This window comes from Rhinopithecus bieti, unplaced genomic scaffold (genome assembly GCF_001698545.2).
Source record: "Rhinopithecus bieti isolate Rb0 unplaced genomic scaffold, ASM169854v2 scaffold_3858, whole genome shotgun sequence".
Lineage (NCBI taxonomy): Eukaryota > Metazoa > Chordata > Mammalia > Primates > Cercopithecidae > Rhinopithecus > Rhinopithecus bieti.
The window spans coordinates 417847-438345 of record NW_016804227.1 but is presented as its reverse complement, the minus strand read 5'-3'; the positions used below and the strand labels follow the sequence as shown (position 1 = coordinate 438345).

The window sequence follows — 20499 nt, the reverse complement described above, 5'->3', positions numbered from 1 at the left end:
CGAGCCTCTCAGAGAGGGCCGCAGAGTGGAGAGATGCAGCCCAGCCCTCAGGAAAACACCGTGACGCCCTTCCTGTGTTCTAGACCATACTCTTTGTGCTTGCTTTAGAATTCCCCGGGAATTTCCTACTAATTTGTAGAATTGCCTTTTTTTTTGTAAGATACTATTTTGTTTCCGTTTTATTTATTTATTTATTTATTTAATTTTTTTTATTTTTAAGATAGGGTCTTGCTCTGTTGCCCAGGCTAGAGTGTAGTGGGCCAATCTTGACTCACCGCAGCCTCAGCCTCCCAAGTAGCTGGGACTACAAGCATGCACCATGATGCCCAGCTAATTTTTAAATTTTTTGTAGAAATGGGTCTCGCTATATTGCTGGGACTGATCTCAAACTCCTGTCCTCAAGTGATCCTCCCACCTCAGCCTTCTGAGTAGCTGGGACTACAGGCATGCATCACGATGCTCAGCTAATTTTTAATTTTTTGTAGAAATGGGGTCTTGCTATATTGCTGGGACTGGTCACAAACTCCTGGTCTCAAGTAATCCTCCCACCTCAGCCTCCCAAAGTGCTGGCATTACAGGTGTTAGCCACCATACCTGGCCCATTTGGGCACAGTGGCTCACGCCTGTAATCCCAGCACTTTGGGAGGCCAAGGCCGGCGGATCACATGAGATCGGGGTTCAAGGCCAGCCTGGCCAACACAGAGAAATCCCGTCTCTACTAAAACACGAAATTAGCTGGGCATGGTGGTGCATGCCTGTAATCCCAGCTACTCAGGAGGCTGAGGCAGGAGAATTGTTTGAACCCAGGAGGCAGAGATTGTAGTGAGGCAAGATGGTGCCACTGCACTCCAGCCTGGGTGACAGAGCGAGACTCTTACAAAAACAAGGAAGAGAAGCTTGTCCCTGAGGTTGTGCAGTCAGGACTTCAGGGTGTGAAGTAACACGCGGGCAGCAGTTGGGTTCTAGACGTTTCTTCGGATTTCCTAACTTGTTGCATTAATTTCTTCTCATGGGAAGAGTCCCTGGGCCATCCCAGAAAGACGGCTGGACTTGGGAACTAAGACCCCATCCGCAGGCCTGACGCCCTCAGGGTCCCTTTTTATTAAACAGGAGCTGTGGCCATCATTCCCTTAAGGTTTTTTGTATTTGGTTATGTTTTTTGAGACAAGGTCTCCCTCTTTCGCCCAGGCTGGAGTGCAGTGGTGCAATCACCATTCACTGCAACCTTCTGGGTTCAAGTGATTTTCCTTCCTCAGCCTCCCAGGTAGCTGAGACTACAGGCATGCACCACCACGCCCAGCTAATTTTTGTATTTTTATGAAAGGTTTTTTACCTGAAGCAGGAGAAAGGAGACACAGGATAATCATTGCTTTTCAACTAAAATGGTTTTATTGAGATGTTTTGGTTGGAGGAGATACTTTTTCTGGCAGCATTTCTGACTCAGAAGGTCCCTCTGGGCCCCAGCTCTTCCCATGAGACAGTCACATTACTGTCTAATCAGCTCTGCAGAGGCCAGCCCCGGAGCAGAGGAGGATTCCGGGCCATGGAGGAGACCTACTCCGCCCCTTTCTGGTCACTACTTCTCTAAACTCTCACGCACTATTGTCCATAGCAAATGACATTTCCACTGAAAGCGCATAAAGATGGCGACAGCCTCATTTCTTCCTCAGTGAACTGAAGCCCAAAGAAAAGGGAGGTCCCACTAAAGGGGAAGAGAGCCAGGGCCCCGCCCAACCAGGATGCTGAAATTAACTACATGTAATGCTTTCTAGGAGACAACACAGAAATCTCTATTCTGAAATCCAGAATATTAAATATGGCTCCCCCCTGTAAGTTAACTGGACTTATCAATCCTTTAAGACCCCGGCAACCAACAATAGCAATTAGGAATCCAAATTCATCGCACAAAAGGACACAGATACCAGTGTTGGACAATGGTTTTGGTATGGGGACAGGGCGACAGCTTATCCTAAATCCTGTGCATCCATCCATACCAGGAGCTGGGTTACCCTCGGTACCAGGTGCCTGCCCTGCAAAGCCCGGGTTGGGAGAGGGCTTGGTGGCAGGGCTGCAGCTGCTTTGGGTAACTGTCCTTTCCCGGGCTGTGTGCGCCTGGCCATGTGGTCCTCAGGGTGGCTGGTTCTCCTTCCAGGAGCAACCATGGCAGGGGCTTAAAAGTTGAGTAGCTCTGGGAAATGGTCCTTGGAAGGCAGCGACAGGTCCATGAGCACAGTAGTCCCTCTTTGCCTTGGCTCCTTAAATGAAGAGGAAAGTTTGTAGAAGGAGGTTTGCCTTGATCCGTATTTTGTTCCTGAGAACCAGAACCACTGGTTTGGGGACAGCTCACAGCAGCTCAACCTCCTAGACTCAAGCTATCCTCCCACCTCAGCCTCCGAGTAGCTGGGATTACATGTGTGCACTACTACACCTGGTAAATTTGTATATTATGTGGAGACAGTGTTTCGCCATGTTGCCCACTCCTGTCTCCACTGCTGCCACCCCTGGCCCAGATGGCACCAGTGCCTGGGTCCTTCCTGGGCTTCCTGTACCCACTCTCCTAGTACCCATTTGTCTGCCCAACAGCCAGAGAAATTGAATTAGAAACATCCAGCCAGTCTTTTGTCCAAAACCTTCCCATTGGCCGGGCGTGGTGGCTTACACCTGTAATCCCAGCACTTTGGGAGGCTCAGGTGGGCCGGTGACCCTGAGGTCAGGAGTTCGAGACCACCCTGACCAACATGGCGAAACCCTATCTCTACTAAAAAAAAAATTAGCCAGGCGTGGTGGCCTGTGCCTGTAGTCTAGCTACTCGGGAGGCTGAGGCAGGAGAAACCTGAACCCAGGAAGCAGAGGTTGCAGTGAGCCAAGATCACACCACTGCACTCCAGCCTGGGTAACAGAGCGAGACTCCTTCTCAAAAAACAAAATAAATACAAAAAAATTAGCCAGTCGTGGTGGCAGATCCCTGTAATCCTAGCTACTTGGGAGGCTGAGGCAGGAGAATCGCTTGAACCTGGGAGGTGGAGGTTGCAGTGAGCTGAGATTGTGCCGTTGCGCTCCAGCCTGGGCAACAGGAATGAAAAAAAAGAAAAAACAATCTTTCTGTCTCCCTCCCTCCCATCTCATGCAGTAAAACCCCAAGTGCTGGCCCTGCCTGGTCAGCCTCCCCACCTCCGGCCTTGACCTCCACTAGTTTCCCCTCACCCGCTCCTCCCCACCCCTGGTTTTGCTCAGACCTGTGGGGCTCATTCCACCCTGGGGCCTCCGTTGTCCCCTCTGCCTGGATGCCCTTCCCCCAGATGGAGTGCGGAAGGGAGCTCTGAAAGGCTTCTCTAGCCTCCTTCCTTAAATTGCAATACCCTGTCGTGCCCACAGCCCCACACTACTTCCTGCCCCGCTTCCCTGTTTTGTTTATCTCTGCCGGACTTACCACCAGTGAACATGCCATGTCTTCTTACCTGTTTTCTTTCTTTCTTTCTTTTTTTTTTGACAGGGTCTCACTGTGTCATCCTGGCTGGAGTACAATGGTACCATCATAGCTCACTGTAGCCTTGAACTCCCGGGCTCAAGTGATCCTCCTGCCTCAGCCTCCCAAGTAGCTGGGACTACAGGCACACACCACTATGCCCAGCTAATTTTTAAATTGTTTTGTTTTTTGAGATGGAGTCTTGCCCTGTTGCCCAGGCTTGAGTGCAGTGGCGCGACCACAGCTCACTGCAGCGACCGTGGCTCATTGCAGCCTTGACCTCCCAAGCTCAAGTGATCTTCCCACCTCAGCCTCACGAGTCAGTGGGACTCTAGGGCATCCACCACCATGCCTGGCTAATTTGAAAAGTTTTTGTAGAGGCTGGACATAGTGGCGTGTGCCTGTAATCCCAGCTACTTGGAAAGCTGAGGCACAAGAATCGCTTGAACCCAGGAGGCAGAGGTTGCAGTGAGCCGAGATCATGCCACTGCACTCCAGCCTGAGTGACAGTGATACTCTGTCTCATTAAAAAAAAAAAAAAAAAAAAGTTTTGTAGAAACAGAGGTCTTGCTATGTTGCCCAGGCCGGCCTCAAACTCAGAGGCTCAAAGGATCCTCCCGCCTCAGCCTCCCGAAGTGCTAGGATTTATAGGCATGACCACTGTGTCCGGCCCTATCTGTTTCATCTCTCCCACCGGAACGTAAGTTCTAAGGGGTCAGGGGTTTCCTATTCTTTATGTTGGTGTCCCCAGCGCCTAGAGCAGGACTTGCCCATAGCAAGGGCCCAGTGGATACTGGTTGAATGAATGACGTGGGGCTCTGCACACTCGGCTCAAACTCCTGCACCTGCCTCTGGGGCTGACTGTTGACCACCCAGGTTCAATGTGGTTTCCACCCTCCAGCCTGCTCACTGAGATGATGGCCTGGGTCTCCCAGATGGGGGCTCTGGGCAGCCTTCAAGGCCCTCTGGGGATCCATCCTGCTTCCCAAGCGGTAGACCCAGCCTGGGCTTTGATGTCTGATGTCTGACCACTGGGGCTTCCAGCTCGTCCTCCCCTTACTCCAAGATGTGACCTTGGGCAGGTGGCTTAACTGCTCTGTGGCTTTGGGTGCCAAGAGATGGTGCACGTGTGAAAGCTTAGCATCACACCATCTCACTGGCCTGCGGTGGCTCCTCAGTGCATCTCAACCACTGTTACATTTCCCAATGTCCCCACCTCCTGTCTGTTTCCAGCACTGACCGAGTGCCTGCTGGGCTGAGGCTTTGTGTGCGATGTCTTGTCGTGTTTTTTTATTTGTTTATTGAGACGGAGTCTCGCTCTGTCGCCCAGGGTGGAGTACAGTGGTGCGATCTCCGCTCACTGCAACCTCCGCCTCCAGGGTTCAAATGATTCTCCTGCCTCAGCCTCCCAAGTAACTGGGACTACAGGCGCCCACCACCATGCCCGGCTCATCTTTTGTGTTTTTAGTAAGATGAAGTTTCACCATGTTGGCCAGGCTGGTCTCAAACTCCTGACCTCAGGTGATCCGCCTGCCTCGGCCTCCCAAAGTGCTGGGATTACAGGCGTGAGCCACCGTGCCCGGCCGTGTGTGCGATGTCTTGTCTGAGAGGGGGGCACCATGTGAGAAACTAAGTTCTGGGAGGTTGTCACTTGGTCCAAGGTGGCAGCCAGGAGGATGCAGTAGAGTTGGGAGACCCACCCGGTGCCCACTCCTTTGCCCCCGAAGTCACCAGAATTCCCTGCCTGATGCCCCTGGCCAGAACACAGGAACAGAGTCGCCAAGCTGCCCTCTTGGAGCACCCATGGGTGTACCCTGCAGCCCCCACCATGGCCCCTCCACCCACACTCTTGGCTGTTCCCTTGGATTGGGGGTCCTGCAGCCTGGCAAGACCTCCAGTCCTTGGCCCACAGCAGCTGGAGAGCAGGGGCTGTACCTTTCTTGGTCTGCCCTAGGCTTCTGTGGCCGACACCTCCCCATTCACGTAATCCGGTTCCCCGTCCTCCTCGTCTGGGCTTCCCACCGGGCCAGGGGAAGGTTGTCTCTGGAGTTGCCCTGTGGACCAGTGGGCAGACAGGTCATCGAGTGGTTCATGTGGAGACACTCATAACTATTCCCCCAGACTCAGACCCCCAGACTCCACAAAACAGCCTGCGGGAAATGCCATGCCGGACAGGTCCTGGCGGTGTGTGTGTGTCCTGTCTCTGGGATTTGCTGAAGATCGTCCTGCTCTGAGAGTAGGTGAATGTGTTACTCCATGCGTGCAGCTGGACGGGGCGGCCTGCCGGGAGGACCTGACCCCACCCCGGAGGCTGGGTGGCTGCCGAGGGCCATCCTGTGTGGTTCAAGGTCTCTGCAGATGCCCCTGCACCCAGGCATCACTGCGGGGTTAGCTGGACTGGCTGGAGGGAAGCCCACTTTCAGCCCACCCTTCCAGGCCAGTCCCTTAAGCCTGCCCTAAGTGGGCCACCCCGCATCCTCTTCTGGCCACCTACCCATGACCCTCCTAGACTCGCGCCACTGATGGATGGATGCTGAGTTCTGATAATCCTCGGATTCCTCATCTTCTTCCGGGGAGGCAGAGGGACAGAGACCAGAAGTGGAGCCAGTCGTCAGGGCTGATGACGGGATGCGATCCCCTCTGCAGAGGCCACCTGTGCCGTCCTGCTGGGCAACTGCAGAGAGGGAGAATAGGCCCCCCCGGCTCAGTCCCACAGAGGCACCAGGAGCCAACAGAGCCTCCGAGGATACTAGGGGCAAGACTACCCAAAGGTACCCAGGGATCTGACAGCCTTCGGTTTCAAAGTGGGGGCGGCCTTTGAGCCGTGGAGAGTGCAGGGGCCAAGGAGGCCTGCTGCTTCCGGCCCCAGCCTGCCCCTGGCTGGGCAGCCTCACCTGGCTCTGTGGTTTTCTGCTTGCAAATGAGTACATTCTCATAGGAATTGGCATCATCTGTAGGAGAGAGAGGAGCGGGCACGGGGGTGTGGGCAGGTCCTGCAAGGCCTGGCTCATCCTCCACCTCTGTCCTGCCTTCCTTTTGCAGGGGACCTTTCCTGCCAAGCCCTAGCCCTCTGGGTCCTCTGGGACCTCAAGCCTTCTCCTGGATGAGCTTCCTAATGGGCGCTGGCCTGGCACCCCTGTAGGCTTTTCCCTGAGCACTGAGCTCCTTCTCTGTCTTCTTTGTTTCTTGTTGAGATGGTGTCCACTCTGTCACCCAGGCTGGAGGGCACTGGCAAAGTCATAGCTCACTGCAGCCTCCAACTCCTGGCTCAAACGATCCTCCTACCCCTCAGCCTCCTGAGTAACTGGAACTACAGGCACGTACCACCATGCCCAGCTAACTTTTAAAATTTTTTGTAGAGAGAGGATCTCGCTGTGTTGCCCAGGCTGGTCCCCAACCCCTAAACTTAGGCGATCTTCCCAAAATGCTGGGATTACAGACATGAGTCACTGTGTCCAGCCTCCTCTGTCTTCTGAGATTCCCTCCAAATGCACTCGGGTGGAGGTACTCTGGGGGAATGTTGCAATTCAGGCCCATGATGGGTGGCTGGAGGAAGGGAGGGAGGCAGGGGCAGCCTCAGAGGCTCATCTCTAATCAGGAGCTTTCCCTAGAGCCACTGCCGGGAGGGGCTGGACTCTTCCAGACAGGGCAGGGCAGGCTGGGGACGCTTTGCTCGGGGACCCAGGCTGAGTGTGGCACCTCAGCGCCTGGCACCCCATCTTGTAATGGGGAAGCTGGGCTCTGACCGATGCCCCACCCAAAATCCATCAGTGATGTTGGAGTCCTAAGAAATGAGCACTGCTGGCCTGGTGGGGTGGCTCACGCCTGTAATCCCAGCACTTTGGGAGGCCGAGGCGAGCGGATCACCTGAGGTCAGGAGTTGAAGACCGGCCTGGTCAATACAGTGAAACCCCGTCACTACCAGAAATACAAAAAATGAGCCAGGCATGGTGGCAGGCGCCTGTAATCCCAGCTACTTGGGAGGCTGACGCAGGAGAATCGCTTGAACCTGGGAGGTGGAGGTTGCAGTGAACCAAGATCGTGCCATTGCACTCAGCCTGGGTGACAGAGCAAGACTCTGTCTCAAAAAAAAAAAAATGGAGGTGGCAGTGGTAGGGGCAGAAGAGGACCCCCCAACACCAACTCAGCATGGTCCAGGCAGGAGCCAGGTCAGGCAGCTGGATTCAAGCCCCGGGCCCATGCATCTCTCAGCGGGCTCCTCCCACCCTGAGTCCTCAGTTGCCCTTTTTTTTTTTTTTTTTTTGAGGTGGAGTCTTGCTCTGTTGCCCAGACTGGAGTGCAACAGCATGATCTCAGCTCACTGCAGCTTCTGCCTCCCGGGTTCAAGCAATTCTCTTGTCTCAGCCTCCCGACTAGCTGAGATTACAGGCATGCACCACCATGCCCGGCTAATTTTTTTTTTTTTTTTTTATTTTTGTAGAGACTGGGTTTCACCATGTTGGCCACACTGGTCTTGAACTCCTGACCTCAGGTAATCCACCCACCTTGGCCTCCCAAAGTGCTGGGATTACAGGCGTGAGCCACCGTGCCCAGCCTCTCAGTTGCCCTTTCTACAAAGCAAAGGTATTCAGGGACCAAGGTTCTGGTGGCCTCAGAGCCTGCAGGGATCACCGTCCCGGGTACCTTCTGGGCTCAGGAGGAGATGCTCAGTCCTCTTTGACAAGGACCTGGCCTCCCCCGACCTCCCCGAGCCAGCCCTCTAGTTCCCTGCCCCTGTGGCCCACTCCTCTCTCCCACGCCTGTGCCCACAGCTCCCATGCTGACCCACCTGCCCCCTAACCCTCCTTGGCCCCTGCCTGCAGCACCAGCCTCCTGTCCACCCAGCCGGCTCTGCCAATTCACCTGAACCCAGGCCCAGCCTCCTGCTGGAGGTGTGGCTTCTGCCCCGAGCTCCCACTCTACTTCCTCCCCCGCCACCGGCTTTGTCCTTCACCTCACCTTCCGGGGGCTTCCGGAACCGCCCCCAGTTGTAATACTCCATGGCAATGGGGTCTCTGGCCAAGAGAACATACATAGCACAGGTTTCAGGGCAGGCTGGAGGTCGAGTTGGGGGGCTCTGTAGGGGGACGGTGAGGCCAGGGCTGCTCCCACTATTGCTGGTCATGGGGGTCTGCCAGGATCTCCTCTCTGATTCCCCACCCCCCACTTCCTGGGACCCCTGAGCCACCGGGGGGGAGGGGGGGGCTGGAGGGCGTGGCCAGCTGCCCGGTTGGAGCCACCTTTTTTTTTTTTTTTTTGAGGCAGAGTCTCTGTCATCCAGGCTGGAGTGCAATGGCATGATCTCGGCTCACTGCAACCTCAGCCTCCCGGTTCAAGCGATTCTCCTGCCTCAGCCTCCCAAGTAGCTGGGATTACAGGCGCACACCACCATGCCTGGCTAATTATTTTTAGTAGAGATGAGGTTTCACCATGTTGGCCAGGCTGGTCTCGAACCCCTGGCCTCAGGTGGTCTGCCTGCCTCAGCCTCCCAAAGTCCCGGGATTGTAGGCATGAACCACCGCACCTGGCGAGCCACCTTGCTTTGTGACCTTAGGCCAGTCCCCGTAGTTTGCCCATCTGTGAGATGATGCAACACCCCAGAGGGGTTCTGGGTGTCCTGTAGCTTGTCTTTGACTGGGTGATGCTGAATGAGTCTCCGTCCCCCACCCCTGACACCCTGTGTCCCAGAGCAGGGCCAAGTCCAGTCCCACAAAGCCAGGGTCACCTGAGAGACAACAGTGTCACCCAATGCCTGTCTGCCAGGAGAAGGAGGGGAACCTGGATGCCTTGTTCTAGTGCAAGAGGGTGGTTCCTGGACCAGGAAGCCCAGGGCTGTGGCAGGCAGGTGGGGCGGGGGGAGAGGCGAGGCAGGGGAACGGGACCAAGGTCACTCACATGTAGCCTTCCTCCGACCCGTGTCTGCTTCCTGCGGGAGAAGGTGAGAATCGGGCCTCAGCCCATGGGCTGTGGCCCCCACTGTGGCCTCCCCCTTTCCCCAGCAGCCCACCTACCTTTGCTGAAGTTCTGGTACCTGGAAGATGCTGGATCTGGAAGAAAGGTCCAGCTTGTCGCTCTTTCCCCTGGTCCCTGCTTTCCACCCAGCTCAGGCGCTGCAGCCCAAGGCAGGGCGAGCTATTTCCCGTGTCTGAGCCTTTGCAGTGCTCCCTTGTCCCCTCAGTGGGGCATGTGCGAGTGTGCACCCTCCCCCTGCCAGGCCGATTCCAGGAGCCCGCCCTGCCCCAGCCTGTGCGTCTCTCCTGGGGAGGTCTCACCTGGCCCCACAGCCCCCACTGCACGACGCCCGTCCCACAGGGTGTTCACCTGTCTTAGTCCCAGCTTGGCTAGGCCTGTCCCTGTCCCTGCCCTGTGCCACTCACCCTCCAGGCCTGGGGAGAATTGCAACAGCTTGTCCTTCCTGCAGGGAGGGGGATGGGGGGGGTTGAAGGAGGGGCCGTGGGGGAGATGCCCCCCAGGACATATCCCCCCATACCCCTGGTGGGGCCTTCATAGCTGAGCCCTGGAGCTCTGGGGCCCGGGGAGGGAGGGAGGTCTTGACCTGGGCTCACCAGGTAGGGACCTACAGGACTTTCCTTCTTGTCACTTCCTGGGGGGCTGTGACCTACCTTGTGGGTGCCGTGTCGTCCAGGGGTCCTGGCCATGCCTGCCCGACCACTGCAAAGGGCAAGAAGTGGGGTGTTGGCTGGGCCTCCAGGCTAGCCCAGCCCCCTCACCCCATCATCCCGCCACATCAGGCCTGGCCATGGTCTTACGGCAATGGGGACCGAGAGAACTTGATAGGGACACCCCCAACCCAGAGCCCAGCCCAGGGGCCCTTGGAGACTCACAGGAGTAGGTCCAGGACCCTGTGAAGCTCTGTTGGTTCTCACGCCTGGAAATGCATGGGCTGTGCTGAGCCTGGGCCTGGCCTCCCACAGTCCAAGGACACAGGGACAGGAGAGAGGGACAGGCAGGGACGAGGAGGGAGAGCAGAGGGACGGACCAGGGTGACAGCGGGGGGGAACTGCTGTCCTTTCAGGCCTCAGACTCACAGCTCCCCCTGCTACCCCCATTCTGTGGCCCCTCTGTGCACTAGGTGCCCACCCCTCACACAGGGTCCTGGGCTAGAGCCCGGCTCTCAGCCAGACCCATCCCTGACGTGGCCTCAGCAGGGCCACATCCTGCTGGGGGGGTCCCAGGCCCCTGGAGACGGGTCAGGAGGGGTCTGTGGACAGGGCTGAGGAGGCAGCCCTGAGATTCTGGGGCATGAGGGTGAATGAAGGCAGGTGATGAGGAATCCAGAAGTGACTTGGGGTAAAACATTTCGGCCAGAAGTGACAAAGAGGCTGCCTCCCACCTGCTGGTCCCAGCGAGTGTTTGCAATTCCTTAAAAAAGCACACACCGAGGCCCGGTGTGGTGGCTCACGCCTGTAATCCCAGGGCTTTGGGAGGCCAAGGCAGGCGGATCACCTGAGGTCGGGAGTTCAAGACCAGCCTGACCAACATGGAGAAACCCCATCTCTACTAAAAATACATAAATTAGCTGGTTATGGTGGTGCATGCCTGCATTCCCAGCTACTCGGGAGGCTGAGACAGGAGAATCACTTGAAGCCAGGAGGCAGAGGTTGCAGTGAGCCAAGATCATTCTACTGCACTCCAGCCGGAACAACAGAGTAAATGTGACTCCATCTCTAAAGAAAGAAAGAAAGAAATAGAAGACTATTCCTAGCCTTCCTTGCACCAAAGTGTGGCCATGGATTAAGCTCTGGTCTATGAGATTCAAGCCAAGGTTGTTGATATTTCCAATAAATCTTTTTAAAGGGGGGCACTGGCAACTGGGAGACACCCTTTGTATCCTTGTTCATTCTTTCTTCCTGCTGCTGGGAATGCAGAGATGAGGGCCGGCACCCCAGCTGCCATCTTGGACCATGAGCTGCTCTTGAAAATGGAAGCCACCATTACAGGTGATGGAGTGGATTCGCTCATTATTAAAGCAGGTTTGGTGGCTCCTCCTCTGAACCAGAATGGGTACCTGGCCCAGCCTTCCAAACTCCTGGAAGACTGGGGCTCAGGGTGACCTGGTTTAGGAGAGATACCCTAAATCCACAGGAGAGAGTCAGATGTGGCTTCTTGGGAGAAGCAACAGAGGAACGGAGCCTGTGCTCACAGCAGTCACTTCATGCAGACTGGTGGGACTGAGCCCAACCGAGGTGACAGATGGAGAGGCAGGCAAAGGCATTCCAGGGAGGGGACTGAACAGCTCCCCTTCCACCTCCCACATGGGGACCCTGAGTCTGGCCCTGACCATCTGTGGCTCTAAGATCAATCGGGGGGCCGGGGGTGGGCAGGTCCTGAGAGAAGAGGGGAGAGGGGAAGTGTCCGAGGAGTCAAGGGTGTGGGGAGCATCTGGGGAGGTTGCAGGCAGGCCAGAAAGCCACATGGCCAGAAAGACCCAGAAAGGTCTAGCTCTGGCCCACATCGAGCAAGGATGAAGATTCTATTTTCAAATCTCACTGTGGTTTTTCAGTTGCAAAAGGAAATGAGGAAGGATGTGTGTGCGGGTGTGCGTGTGTGGGTCATGAGTGGCTGCTCGGAGGTGCACGTGGACCTCCAAGGTCTCCTGGGCCCACAGCAAGTCATTCTCTTAAAGGACACCTGTGGCCACTGCCCATGTGCCCAGGCTGTTTTGGGTTTTAGCCCTAGCCTGCAGTGTCGAACCCACTGTCCTTCCCTGGCTCTTTCTCACAGTCCTTCCCTGGTCCCCCAAGGGACTTGCCCACATCCTCCCCTGAGCTCTAGCAGCTTTTCCCAGGGGAGACTCCAACAATGTTCACATTTCACCCTGTGCTGGGGTCTCTGTCTCTTGCATTGCAGGGGGAGAGCAGACTAGCCCTGGGGGATTGGGGTCAAAGGGAGGCTGAAGACACAGGTGCCTGGACTTCTTTCTTTTTCTTTTCTTTTTTTCTGAGATGGAATCTCGCTTTTTCGCCCAGGTTAGAGTGCAGTGGCACAATCTCAGTTCTCTGCAACCTCCGTCTCCTGGGTTCAAGTGATACTCCTGCCTCAGCCTCCAGAGTAGCTGGGAGTACAGGCACCCACCACCGTGCCCGGCTAATTTTTGTATTTTAGTAGAGACGGGGTTTCACCATGTTGGCCAGGCTGGTCTCGAACTCCTGACCTCAGGTGATCCACCTGCCTCGGTCTCCCAAAGTGCTGGGATTACAGGCGTGAACCATTGCGCCTGGCCAGATGCCTGGACTTCTAGAGGGGTTCACAGGAAAGCTGAAGAGTGGCTAGCCCCACAGCCCAGGCATCCCCACCTCAAAGCCCTCCATAACCCAAGCTGCAGCAGGGCCTGGACAGCCCCCGGGCACTTCCTCTCCCTTCTCTGATGGCTAGGGACCCGCTAGAGCCTGGCACGGAGGAGGTGTGAGTGAAGGGGTGAAGGACGGGGTGCCAGGAATTCCCTTGGGGACGCCCATGCCCAGGGCACATGAATACACCAGGCTAGGGACATCGAGGCAACTCACAGACTTCTCTGCTGGTAGATTTTCTCTGACCGCTTTGCACCTGCAAGAACAGGCCAGGATTAGCAAAGGGTCTGGGGGCAGCTGCGAAATGAGGTCAGACACCCCCCGCCATGGCTTGTCTCCCAGCAGGACTCAGACAGGACTTGGGGGCCAAACTGTCAATCATCACCGGCCACCTGACATTAAAGAGTATTTGGGACCAGGTGTGGTGGCCCACTCCTGTAATCCCAGCACTTTGGGAGGCCAAGGCAGGAGGATCACCTGAGGTCAGCAGTTCGAGACCAGCCTGGCCAACATGGGGGAAACCCCGTCTCTACTAAAAACACAAAAATTAGCCAGGTGTGGTGGTGTGCACCTGTGGTCCCAGCTACTCAGGTGGCTGAGGCAGGAGAATCGCTTGAACCCGAGAGGCAGAGGTTGCAGTGAGCCGAGACGCCACTGCCCTCCAGCCTGGGAGAGCAAGGCTCTGTCTCAAAAAGCAAAACAGCAGCAACAACAACAAAAACCTGTATTTGCTCACCCTCTTTTAGAAGAGGAGAGGCTGGAAAAGTGGATGCCACAGACAACCTCGCCTCCCCTCCCTTGTCTGGGGCAATTTCTCTGGCCCGATATCGCAGTTGACCTGGCAAAACCAAAGCCCACAGGTGCACCTCACCATTGTCTTCAGGGGGCAGTTTAGGGGTTCAGGGCTCACATCATGAGGTTCATCTGACCGCCCCTTCAGACCACAGCCACGTCTGGGCCTGAGACGGTCTCTGAGATCCACCATCCATGCCTTCTCCCCATCATGCCCCCGGGACCCCCGCCTACCTGGGCGTGAGCAGCGCACACACAAGCTGGCTGCCACGCCCAACAGCACCAGCAGCGCTGCTCCAGGCCACAGCAGTTCAGTCCCTGAGCTCATGTTGGCTCCTGGTGTTGCCTCCTGTGATGCTGAAATGGGAGGTGCCCGTGAGCAAGGGGCCCCTTTTTCAGGAATCCCACCCTACACCCGCATGTGCTCGGACAGCCTCATACCTGAGCCCAGGCTGCAGAAACACCACCTCCCTCCCCGCTCCTGCACTGGGCAAGGACAGAACCAGTCCTGTTCACCCCATGTGACCCCAAACCAACACCTCTGCCCCATGGGCCATCTTCACCCTTGATAAGTGCTGGAAGGTTCTGGTGGCCCACAAGACGGCCCCATGTGCACACACAGCCGTACACACAGCCTCCCTTAATCCAGACAACTGCCCTTTGAAGACGAGGTTCACTGCATTTCACAAATTGAGAAACTGAGGCCAGAGAACTCACGTCTGCTAAGTGGAAAGACAAGACTCAGGCCCCAGTGTCCTGGCCCCCACCCTGGCTCTGCCCATCAACCCACAGTGGGTTGCCTCCAATAAACCCACCCTGTCTCCTGGAGGTGACAGTCTGTGGCCACCACTCACACAGAAGCACCCGGAAGCCCTTGCCCACCCCAGAGCGACTCAGGGCTCCTCTATGCTTCCCAGGACCCCTCTCTGCCCACCTCCTGCCTTGGGGTCCCCCTAGGACCTGGGAATGGGGCTTCCATTCCTGAAACAACTGGAAACCCAGATTCTGCCTGTGGTGGGAGCTGGGAGGAGGGAGGTTAGGGAAGGCTTCTTGGAGGAGGTGGCCCAACAGCGTGAGGTGGAGAAAGATGACCCGCAGAGGGATGGGGCCCTAGCGCACTGCTGCAGGGGGCTGGGATGAAATTAGCTGGGATGCCAAGGCTGGGCTGAAGACAGGATGTTCGGGGGGAGCCCTGAATCCCCAGCTGGCACCTGGCCGGCTTCTTGGTCTGTGGCTGGTCCCAGCCTTGGAGCCACGGCGTGATGACCAGGCTCAGCAAAACACACGCACACCACCCAACTGTGGCCCAGTGAATGGAAGCGTGGCCCTCTCCAGTGGGCTTCCAATAGCTGTTGCAACTAGAAACAGACCCGGGCCAGGCGTGGTGGCTCACGCCTTTCATCCCAGCACTTTGGGAGGCCGAGGCAGGGAGGATCGCTTGAGGTCAAGAGCTCAAGACTAGCCTGGGCAACATGGTGAAATTCTGTCTCTACAAAAAAAAATACAAAAAAGGCCAGGCGCGGTGGTTCACGCCTATAATCCCAGTACTTTGGGAGGCTGAAGCAGGTGGATCACGAGGTCAGGAGATCAAGACCATCCTGGCTAACACAGTGAAACCCCATCTCTACTAAAAATATAAAAAAAAATTAGTTCGGCGTGATGGCGGGCACCTGCAATCCCAGCTACTCAGGAGGCTGAGGCAGGGTCAGCTGTAGTCCCAGCTACTCGGGAGGCTGAGGCAGGAGAATGGCATGAACCCGGGAGGCAGAGCTTTCAGTGAGCGGAGATCGTGCCACTGCACTCCAACCTGGGCGNAAGGAGCTGCCTGCTGGAACTTCAGTTTGCTAACACAACAAGTAGGTGGGTCAAGAGACAATGAGCAATCAAATAATATCCAAATTTCCATTATTATGGGGTGTGTGTGTGTGTGTGTGTATATATATATATATATCTCCAGGCATGGTGGTGCATGCCTGTGGTCCCAGCTACTTGGGAGGCTGAGGCAGGAGGATTGCTTCAACCCAGGGAGATCGAGGCTGCAATGAACTGTGATCATGCCACTGTACTCCAATCTGGGCAACAGAGCGAGACTGTTTCAAAAAATAATAAAATAATAATAATGAGACCTGGCCCCCTGGAGATGGCCGAGGACAGAGTTGAGGGTGGTGGGGTCTCTGAAGGGGTTGAACGTGGCGGGCATTTGTGGAGCCAACACTCTCGAGTGTCCACTGTCCCCCACCCCAGTGTTCTTCCCACCCTGGCCACCAGTGAGGAGGGTTCCTCCCCATCCCACAGCCGGGGAAGGTGAGGCTTGGACCAGTAAACAGGACTTAAAAGGAGGTGCTCCAGCTGGGTGCAGTGGCTCACGCCTGTAATCCCAGCGCTTTGGGAGGCCAAGGTGGGCAGATCACGAGGTCAGGAGTTCAAGACTAGCCTGACCAATATGGTGAAACCCCGTCTCTACTAAAAATACAAAAATTAACCAGGTGTGGTGGCTCATGCCTGTAATCCCAGCTACTTAGGAGTCTGAGGCAACAGAATCGCTTGAACCCGGGGGCTTGAAGACGTTGCAGTGGGCCGAGATCACACCACCGTACTCCAGCCTGGGCGACAAAGCAAGACTCCATCTCAAAAAATCTCAAAAAAAAAAAAAAAAAGCCCAGGCACGGTGGGTCATGCCTGTAATCCCAACACTTTGGGAGGCTGAGGCGGGTGGATCATGAGGTCAGGAGTTCAAGACCAGCCTGGCCAAGATGGTGAAACCCTGTCTCTACTAAAAAAATGCGAAAAATTAGCCAGGTGTGGTGGTGGTGGGTGCCTGTAATCCCAGCTACTCAGGAGGCTGAGGCAGAGAATTGCTTGAACCCGGGAGGTGGAAGTTGCAGTGAGCCGAGATCCCACCATTGCACTCCAGCCTGGGCAACAAGAGCGAAACTCCATCTCAAAAAAAAAGGAGGAGCTCCAGGTTGCCTACCTCCTGCCTTGGGATCCCCGAGGCCCATCAGGACCTGGGCTGTCCCCCTTGAAAGCTGGGTGGGTTTGGACAAGTCTCAGGACCTTTCTGGACTTCCCAAATCCCTGCGGTAAGATGATGCGGAATCTCCATGCGGCCCTGAGCCACGGTCAGGGCCCATCACAGAGAAGCCACTGGGCCTCTCCCCAAAAGCCAAGTGAGTCAGTGGGAACAAGTGAATTTCCAAGCCGTGTGACTGGCACGACCCACGTCACCCGGGGAGGTTGTCCAAGGAAAGCTCTGCTCTCTCCTCCCCATGGCCCGCCTGGGCACTACCCTTCTCCCTCCCCGAATCTCACCTTGCCTCAGTGTCCCCAACCCAGGATGCACCCCCAACCCCTCCAGCATGGCCCAAGTTCATCTCAGGCTTGTGAGGTTGGAGCACTTTGTCTTGGGGGAGGGCTCATGGGACCAAATCTAGCCTGTGCCTGGGAGCCCCCAGCCTCAGTTTTCTCATCTGTAAAATGGGGTCGGGCTGGGTACAGGGACTCACACCTGTAATCCCAATACTTTGGGAGGCCGAGATGGGAGGATCACTTGGGTTTGAGACCAGCCTGGTCAACATGGTGAAACCCTGTTTCTACTAGAAATACAAAAATTAGCCAGGCGTGATGGCACAAGCCTATAATTCCAGCTACTTGGGAGGCCGAGGCATGAGAATTGCTTGAACCCGGGAGGCAGTGAGTTGCAGTGAGCTGAGAACGCGCCAGTGCACTCCAGCATGGGAGACAGAGTGAGACTCCATCTCAATAATAAATAAATAAATAAATAAATAAATAAATAAATAAATAAAATGGGATCAGGCTGGGTGTGGTGGTTCACGCCTGTAATCTCAACACTGGGAGGCTGAGACCGGAGGATCACTTGAGGCCAGGAGTTCGAGACCAGCCTGGATAATGTAACAAGGCCCTGTCTCTACAAAAAAATGAAAAAAATTAGGCAGGCACAATGGCACATGCCTGTGGTTCCAGCTACTCAGTACACTGAGGCAAGACAATCACTTGAGCCCGGGAGTTGGAGGCTGCAGTGAGCCAAGATCGTACAACTGTACTCCAGCCTGGGTGCAGAGCAAGACCCTGTCTCTAAAAACAAAAAGTAAAATTTAACAAACAGTCGTGTGTCTGCCCCCAGACTGAATACATCTTGTGCTGTTGGCCAGGTGCGGTGGTTCACGCCTGTAATCCCAACACTTTGGGAGGCTAAGGTGGGCAAATCACCTGAGGTCAGGAATTCAAGACCAGCCTGGCCAACATGGTGAAACCCTGTCTCTACTAAAAATAAAAAATTAGGCTGAGCGCAGTGGCTCACGCCTGTAATCTCAGCACTTTGGGAGGCCGAGGCGGGCAGGTCACGAGGTCAGGAGATCGAGACCATCCTGGCTAACATCGTGAAACCCTGTCTCTACTAAAAATACAAAAAATTAGTCAGGTGTAATGGCGGGCGCCTGTAGTCCCAGCTACTCGGGAGACTGAGGCAGGAGAGTGGCGTGAGCCTGAGAGGCGGAGCTTGCAGTGAGCCGAGATCGCGCCATTGCACTCCAGCCTGGGTGACAGAGCAAGACAGAAAATTTTTTATTTTCCATCTACAAAAAATAAAAAAGAAATAAAAAATAAAAAATTAGCCAAGTGTGGTGGCACGTGCCTGTAGTCCCAGCTACTTGGAAGGGTAAGGCAGGAGAACTGCTTGAACCCAGGAGGTGGAGGTTGTAGTGAGCCGACATCACTCCACTGCACTCCAGCCTGGATGACAGAGCGAGACTCTGTTTAAAAAAATAAAAAAATAAAACTTCTGTGCTGTCTCTGTGTCTCTGTCTCTCTCTGTCTCTGTCTCCCTCTCTGTCTGTGTCTCTGTCTCGCTCTTACTTTCACTCTTCCATGCAGGTTCTGAAAGCAGGTGGAGGGAGGTGGAGGGAGCGGAGGGTGGGCCCTCTGAGGCCCCCAGGGACCGGCAGGGCTGGGCGGGGTGGGGAGTGGGGGCTGCCACAGACCACAGTTCTGCAGAGGCCAAAATAGCACTAAAGGGAAGTGGGCAGTTTTCATATGAACAAAGATTGCCAAGAGCCGGCTTCGGGGAAGCTCTCGAGGCTGGGCTGGAGGACACTCAAGACCACCCTGCTCGTTCTCCCAGCCAAGCTGTGGCTGGGGACACTGGGGTAGGGGAGGGGGCAGCCTGGCTTGAAGCCCTGGACAGCTTTATCCACTGAACTCTGCTCTGGTGTCTGTTGGTTTTTTCATTTAGTTTTTAATTTAATTTTTTAAAGAGATGGGAGTCTTACTATGTTGCCCAGGCTGGTCTCCAGCTCCTGACTTCAAATGATCCTCCCGCCTTGGCCTCCCCAAATGCTGGGATAACAGGTGTGAGTCACCGTGGCTTAGTCCTGCGCTTTTTTCCCAAATAACCTCCTGGGCTTCAAATGAGGCCTGGCTTGGCGGGGGGGAGGCGGGCCGGGTACAGCAGGGGCCTGAGCAGCACTAGTCCCAGGGACAGAGCTGAGGGCCAGGCAGGGGCTGGGCAGGGAGGCAGTGGGGGTTCTCCACCTGACCTGGGGCAAGACCTGGGCCCTGGCCTGTGTCTCACCATTTTTCCCTGACCTGTGTAGGGAGTTACAGTCCCACTTCATGGATGAGGAAACCGAGGCTCCCAGGCCAAGGCAGCCACTGTTTTGGCTCTCGGCTGCCCTTCACCAGTCTCTGGCAATGATGGGACCACCCTGGGATGTCCCAAGGCTGTGTAGGCTGGACAGGGGAAGGCGAGGGCAGGAGAGTGACCAGAAGCCCAGAAACAAACTGATTCCTGAAGTGCCATGGGATCTGGTGCCAGGGCGGGAGTGGGGCTGTGGGAGGGGGCGCCAGGCATCCAGGCCTCTTCCCACCCCACCCAGTGGGGCCAGGAGCTCCTGGGGGATGGGGGACAGCCTAAGGACTGAGGCACCTCTGGGAAAGGCTTACCTGAGAGTCCAGGGCTCCTCACCGCGGCCGTCCCATCCTGAGCCCGCACAGCTGCCCGAGCTGATGCCAACACCACTGACACTGGCGGGCGGGCAGGGCGGGCTTCCTGCCAGCCACTGAATCATCCGTACATCCGCTGCTCTGCCGGACAGGCTCAGCTATGAACCGGGTGCGGGGGGGGAGGGAGGGGAGATAGGGGAAGCGGGTGGCAGAGAGAGAGAGGAAAAAAGAGAGAGGAGAGAGAGAGACAGGGTGGGAGAGAGAGAAGAGAGGGGGAGAAAGAGGTGGGGGAAGAGAGAGACAGAGGACAGAGAGAGAGAAGAGAAACAAAGTGAGAGTGAGAAAGAGAAGAAAGAGAGATAGGGCCGGGCGAGGTGGCTCATGCCTGTAATCCCAGCACTTTGAGAGGCTGAGGCGGGTGGATCACCTAAGGTCAGGAGTTCGAGACCAGCCTGGCCAACATGGTGAAACCCCCCCCCCCGTCTCTACTAAAAATACAAAATTAGCTGGGCGTGGTGGCATGCATCTGTAATGCCAGCTACTCAGGAGGCTGAGGCAGGAAAATCATTTGAATCTCAGAAGCGGAGGTTGCAGTGGGCCGAGATTACACCACTGCACTCTAGCCTGGGCGACAGAGGGAGACTCTGTCTCAGAAAACAGAAGGGAAAAGAGAGACACAGAGAGCAGAGAGACACAAAGAGAACAGGAAAATACGGACACACACTAAACACACACATAAACACAAAAAGTCACACAGAGAGGAAGAGAGATACACTCCAGCAGACAGGGAGCAAGAGAATGAAACTGAGGTACTCCTGCAGATGGCAGATATGGAGACACACACACGCTAAAAAGACACACAGAGGCAGAAATTCACACCCACGGGCCAGGCGCGGTGGCTCACATCTATAATCTCAACACTTTGGGAGGCCGAAGCGGGAGAATCACCCGAGGTCTGGAGTTCAAGAC

At 55.7% G+C, this 20499-nt stretch overlaps 1 protein-coding gene across 1 annotated transcript; it reads right to left on the bottom strand.

Annotated features, from left to right (window-relative positions):
• Positions 1-1366: 1366 nt before the first annotated feature.
• LAT2 (linker for activation of T cells family member 2) lies at positions 1367-19733 on the bottom strand. Its single transcript, XM_017867339.1, has 13 exons — positions 19531-19733; positions 13804-13926; positions 12994-13033; positions 10312-10355; positions 10090-10138; positions 9844-9881; positions 9478-9513; positions 9362-9392; positions 8426-8481; positions 6361-6417; positions 5961-6140; positions 5402-5520; positions 1367-2255 (listed from the first exon to the last, which is right to left on the bottom strand). Exons 2-12 carry the CDS (start codon positions 13895-13897, stop codon positions 5417-5419), a joined length of 729 nt encoding a protein of 242 aa, XP_017722828.1. The 5' UTR covers positions 13898-13926; positions 19531-19733; the 3' UTR covers positions 1367-2255; positions 5402-5416.
• Between the last annotated feature and the right edge of the window lie 766 nt (positions 19734-20499).

What these genes read in the sequence shown, in the direction of transcription:
- LAT2 (XM_017867339.1), bottom strand. Translation starts at nt 13,897, where the DNA reads ATGAGCTCAGGGACTGAACTGCTGTGGCCTGGAGCAGCGCTGCTGGTG. An exon ending in GACGACACGGCACCCACAAG is followed by an intron (nt 9,882 to 10,089) that starts GTAGGTCACAGC and finishes CCCTCCCTGCAG; the next exon opens with GAAGGACAAGCTGTTGCAAT. An exon ending in CGAGTCTAGGAGGGTCATGG is followed by an intron (nt 5,521 to 5,960) that starts GTAGGTGGCCAG and finishes ACTGGTCCACAG; the next exon opens with GGCAACTCCAGAGACAACCT.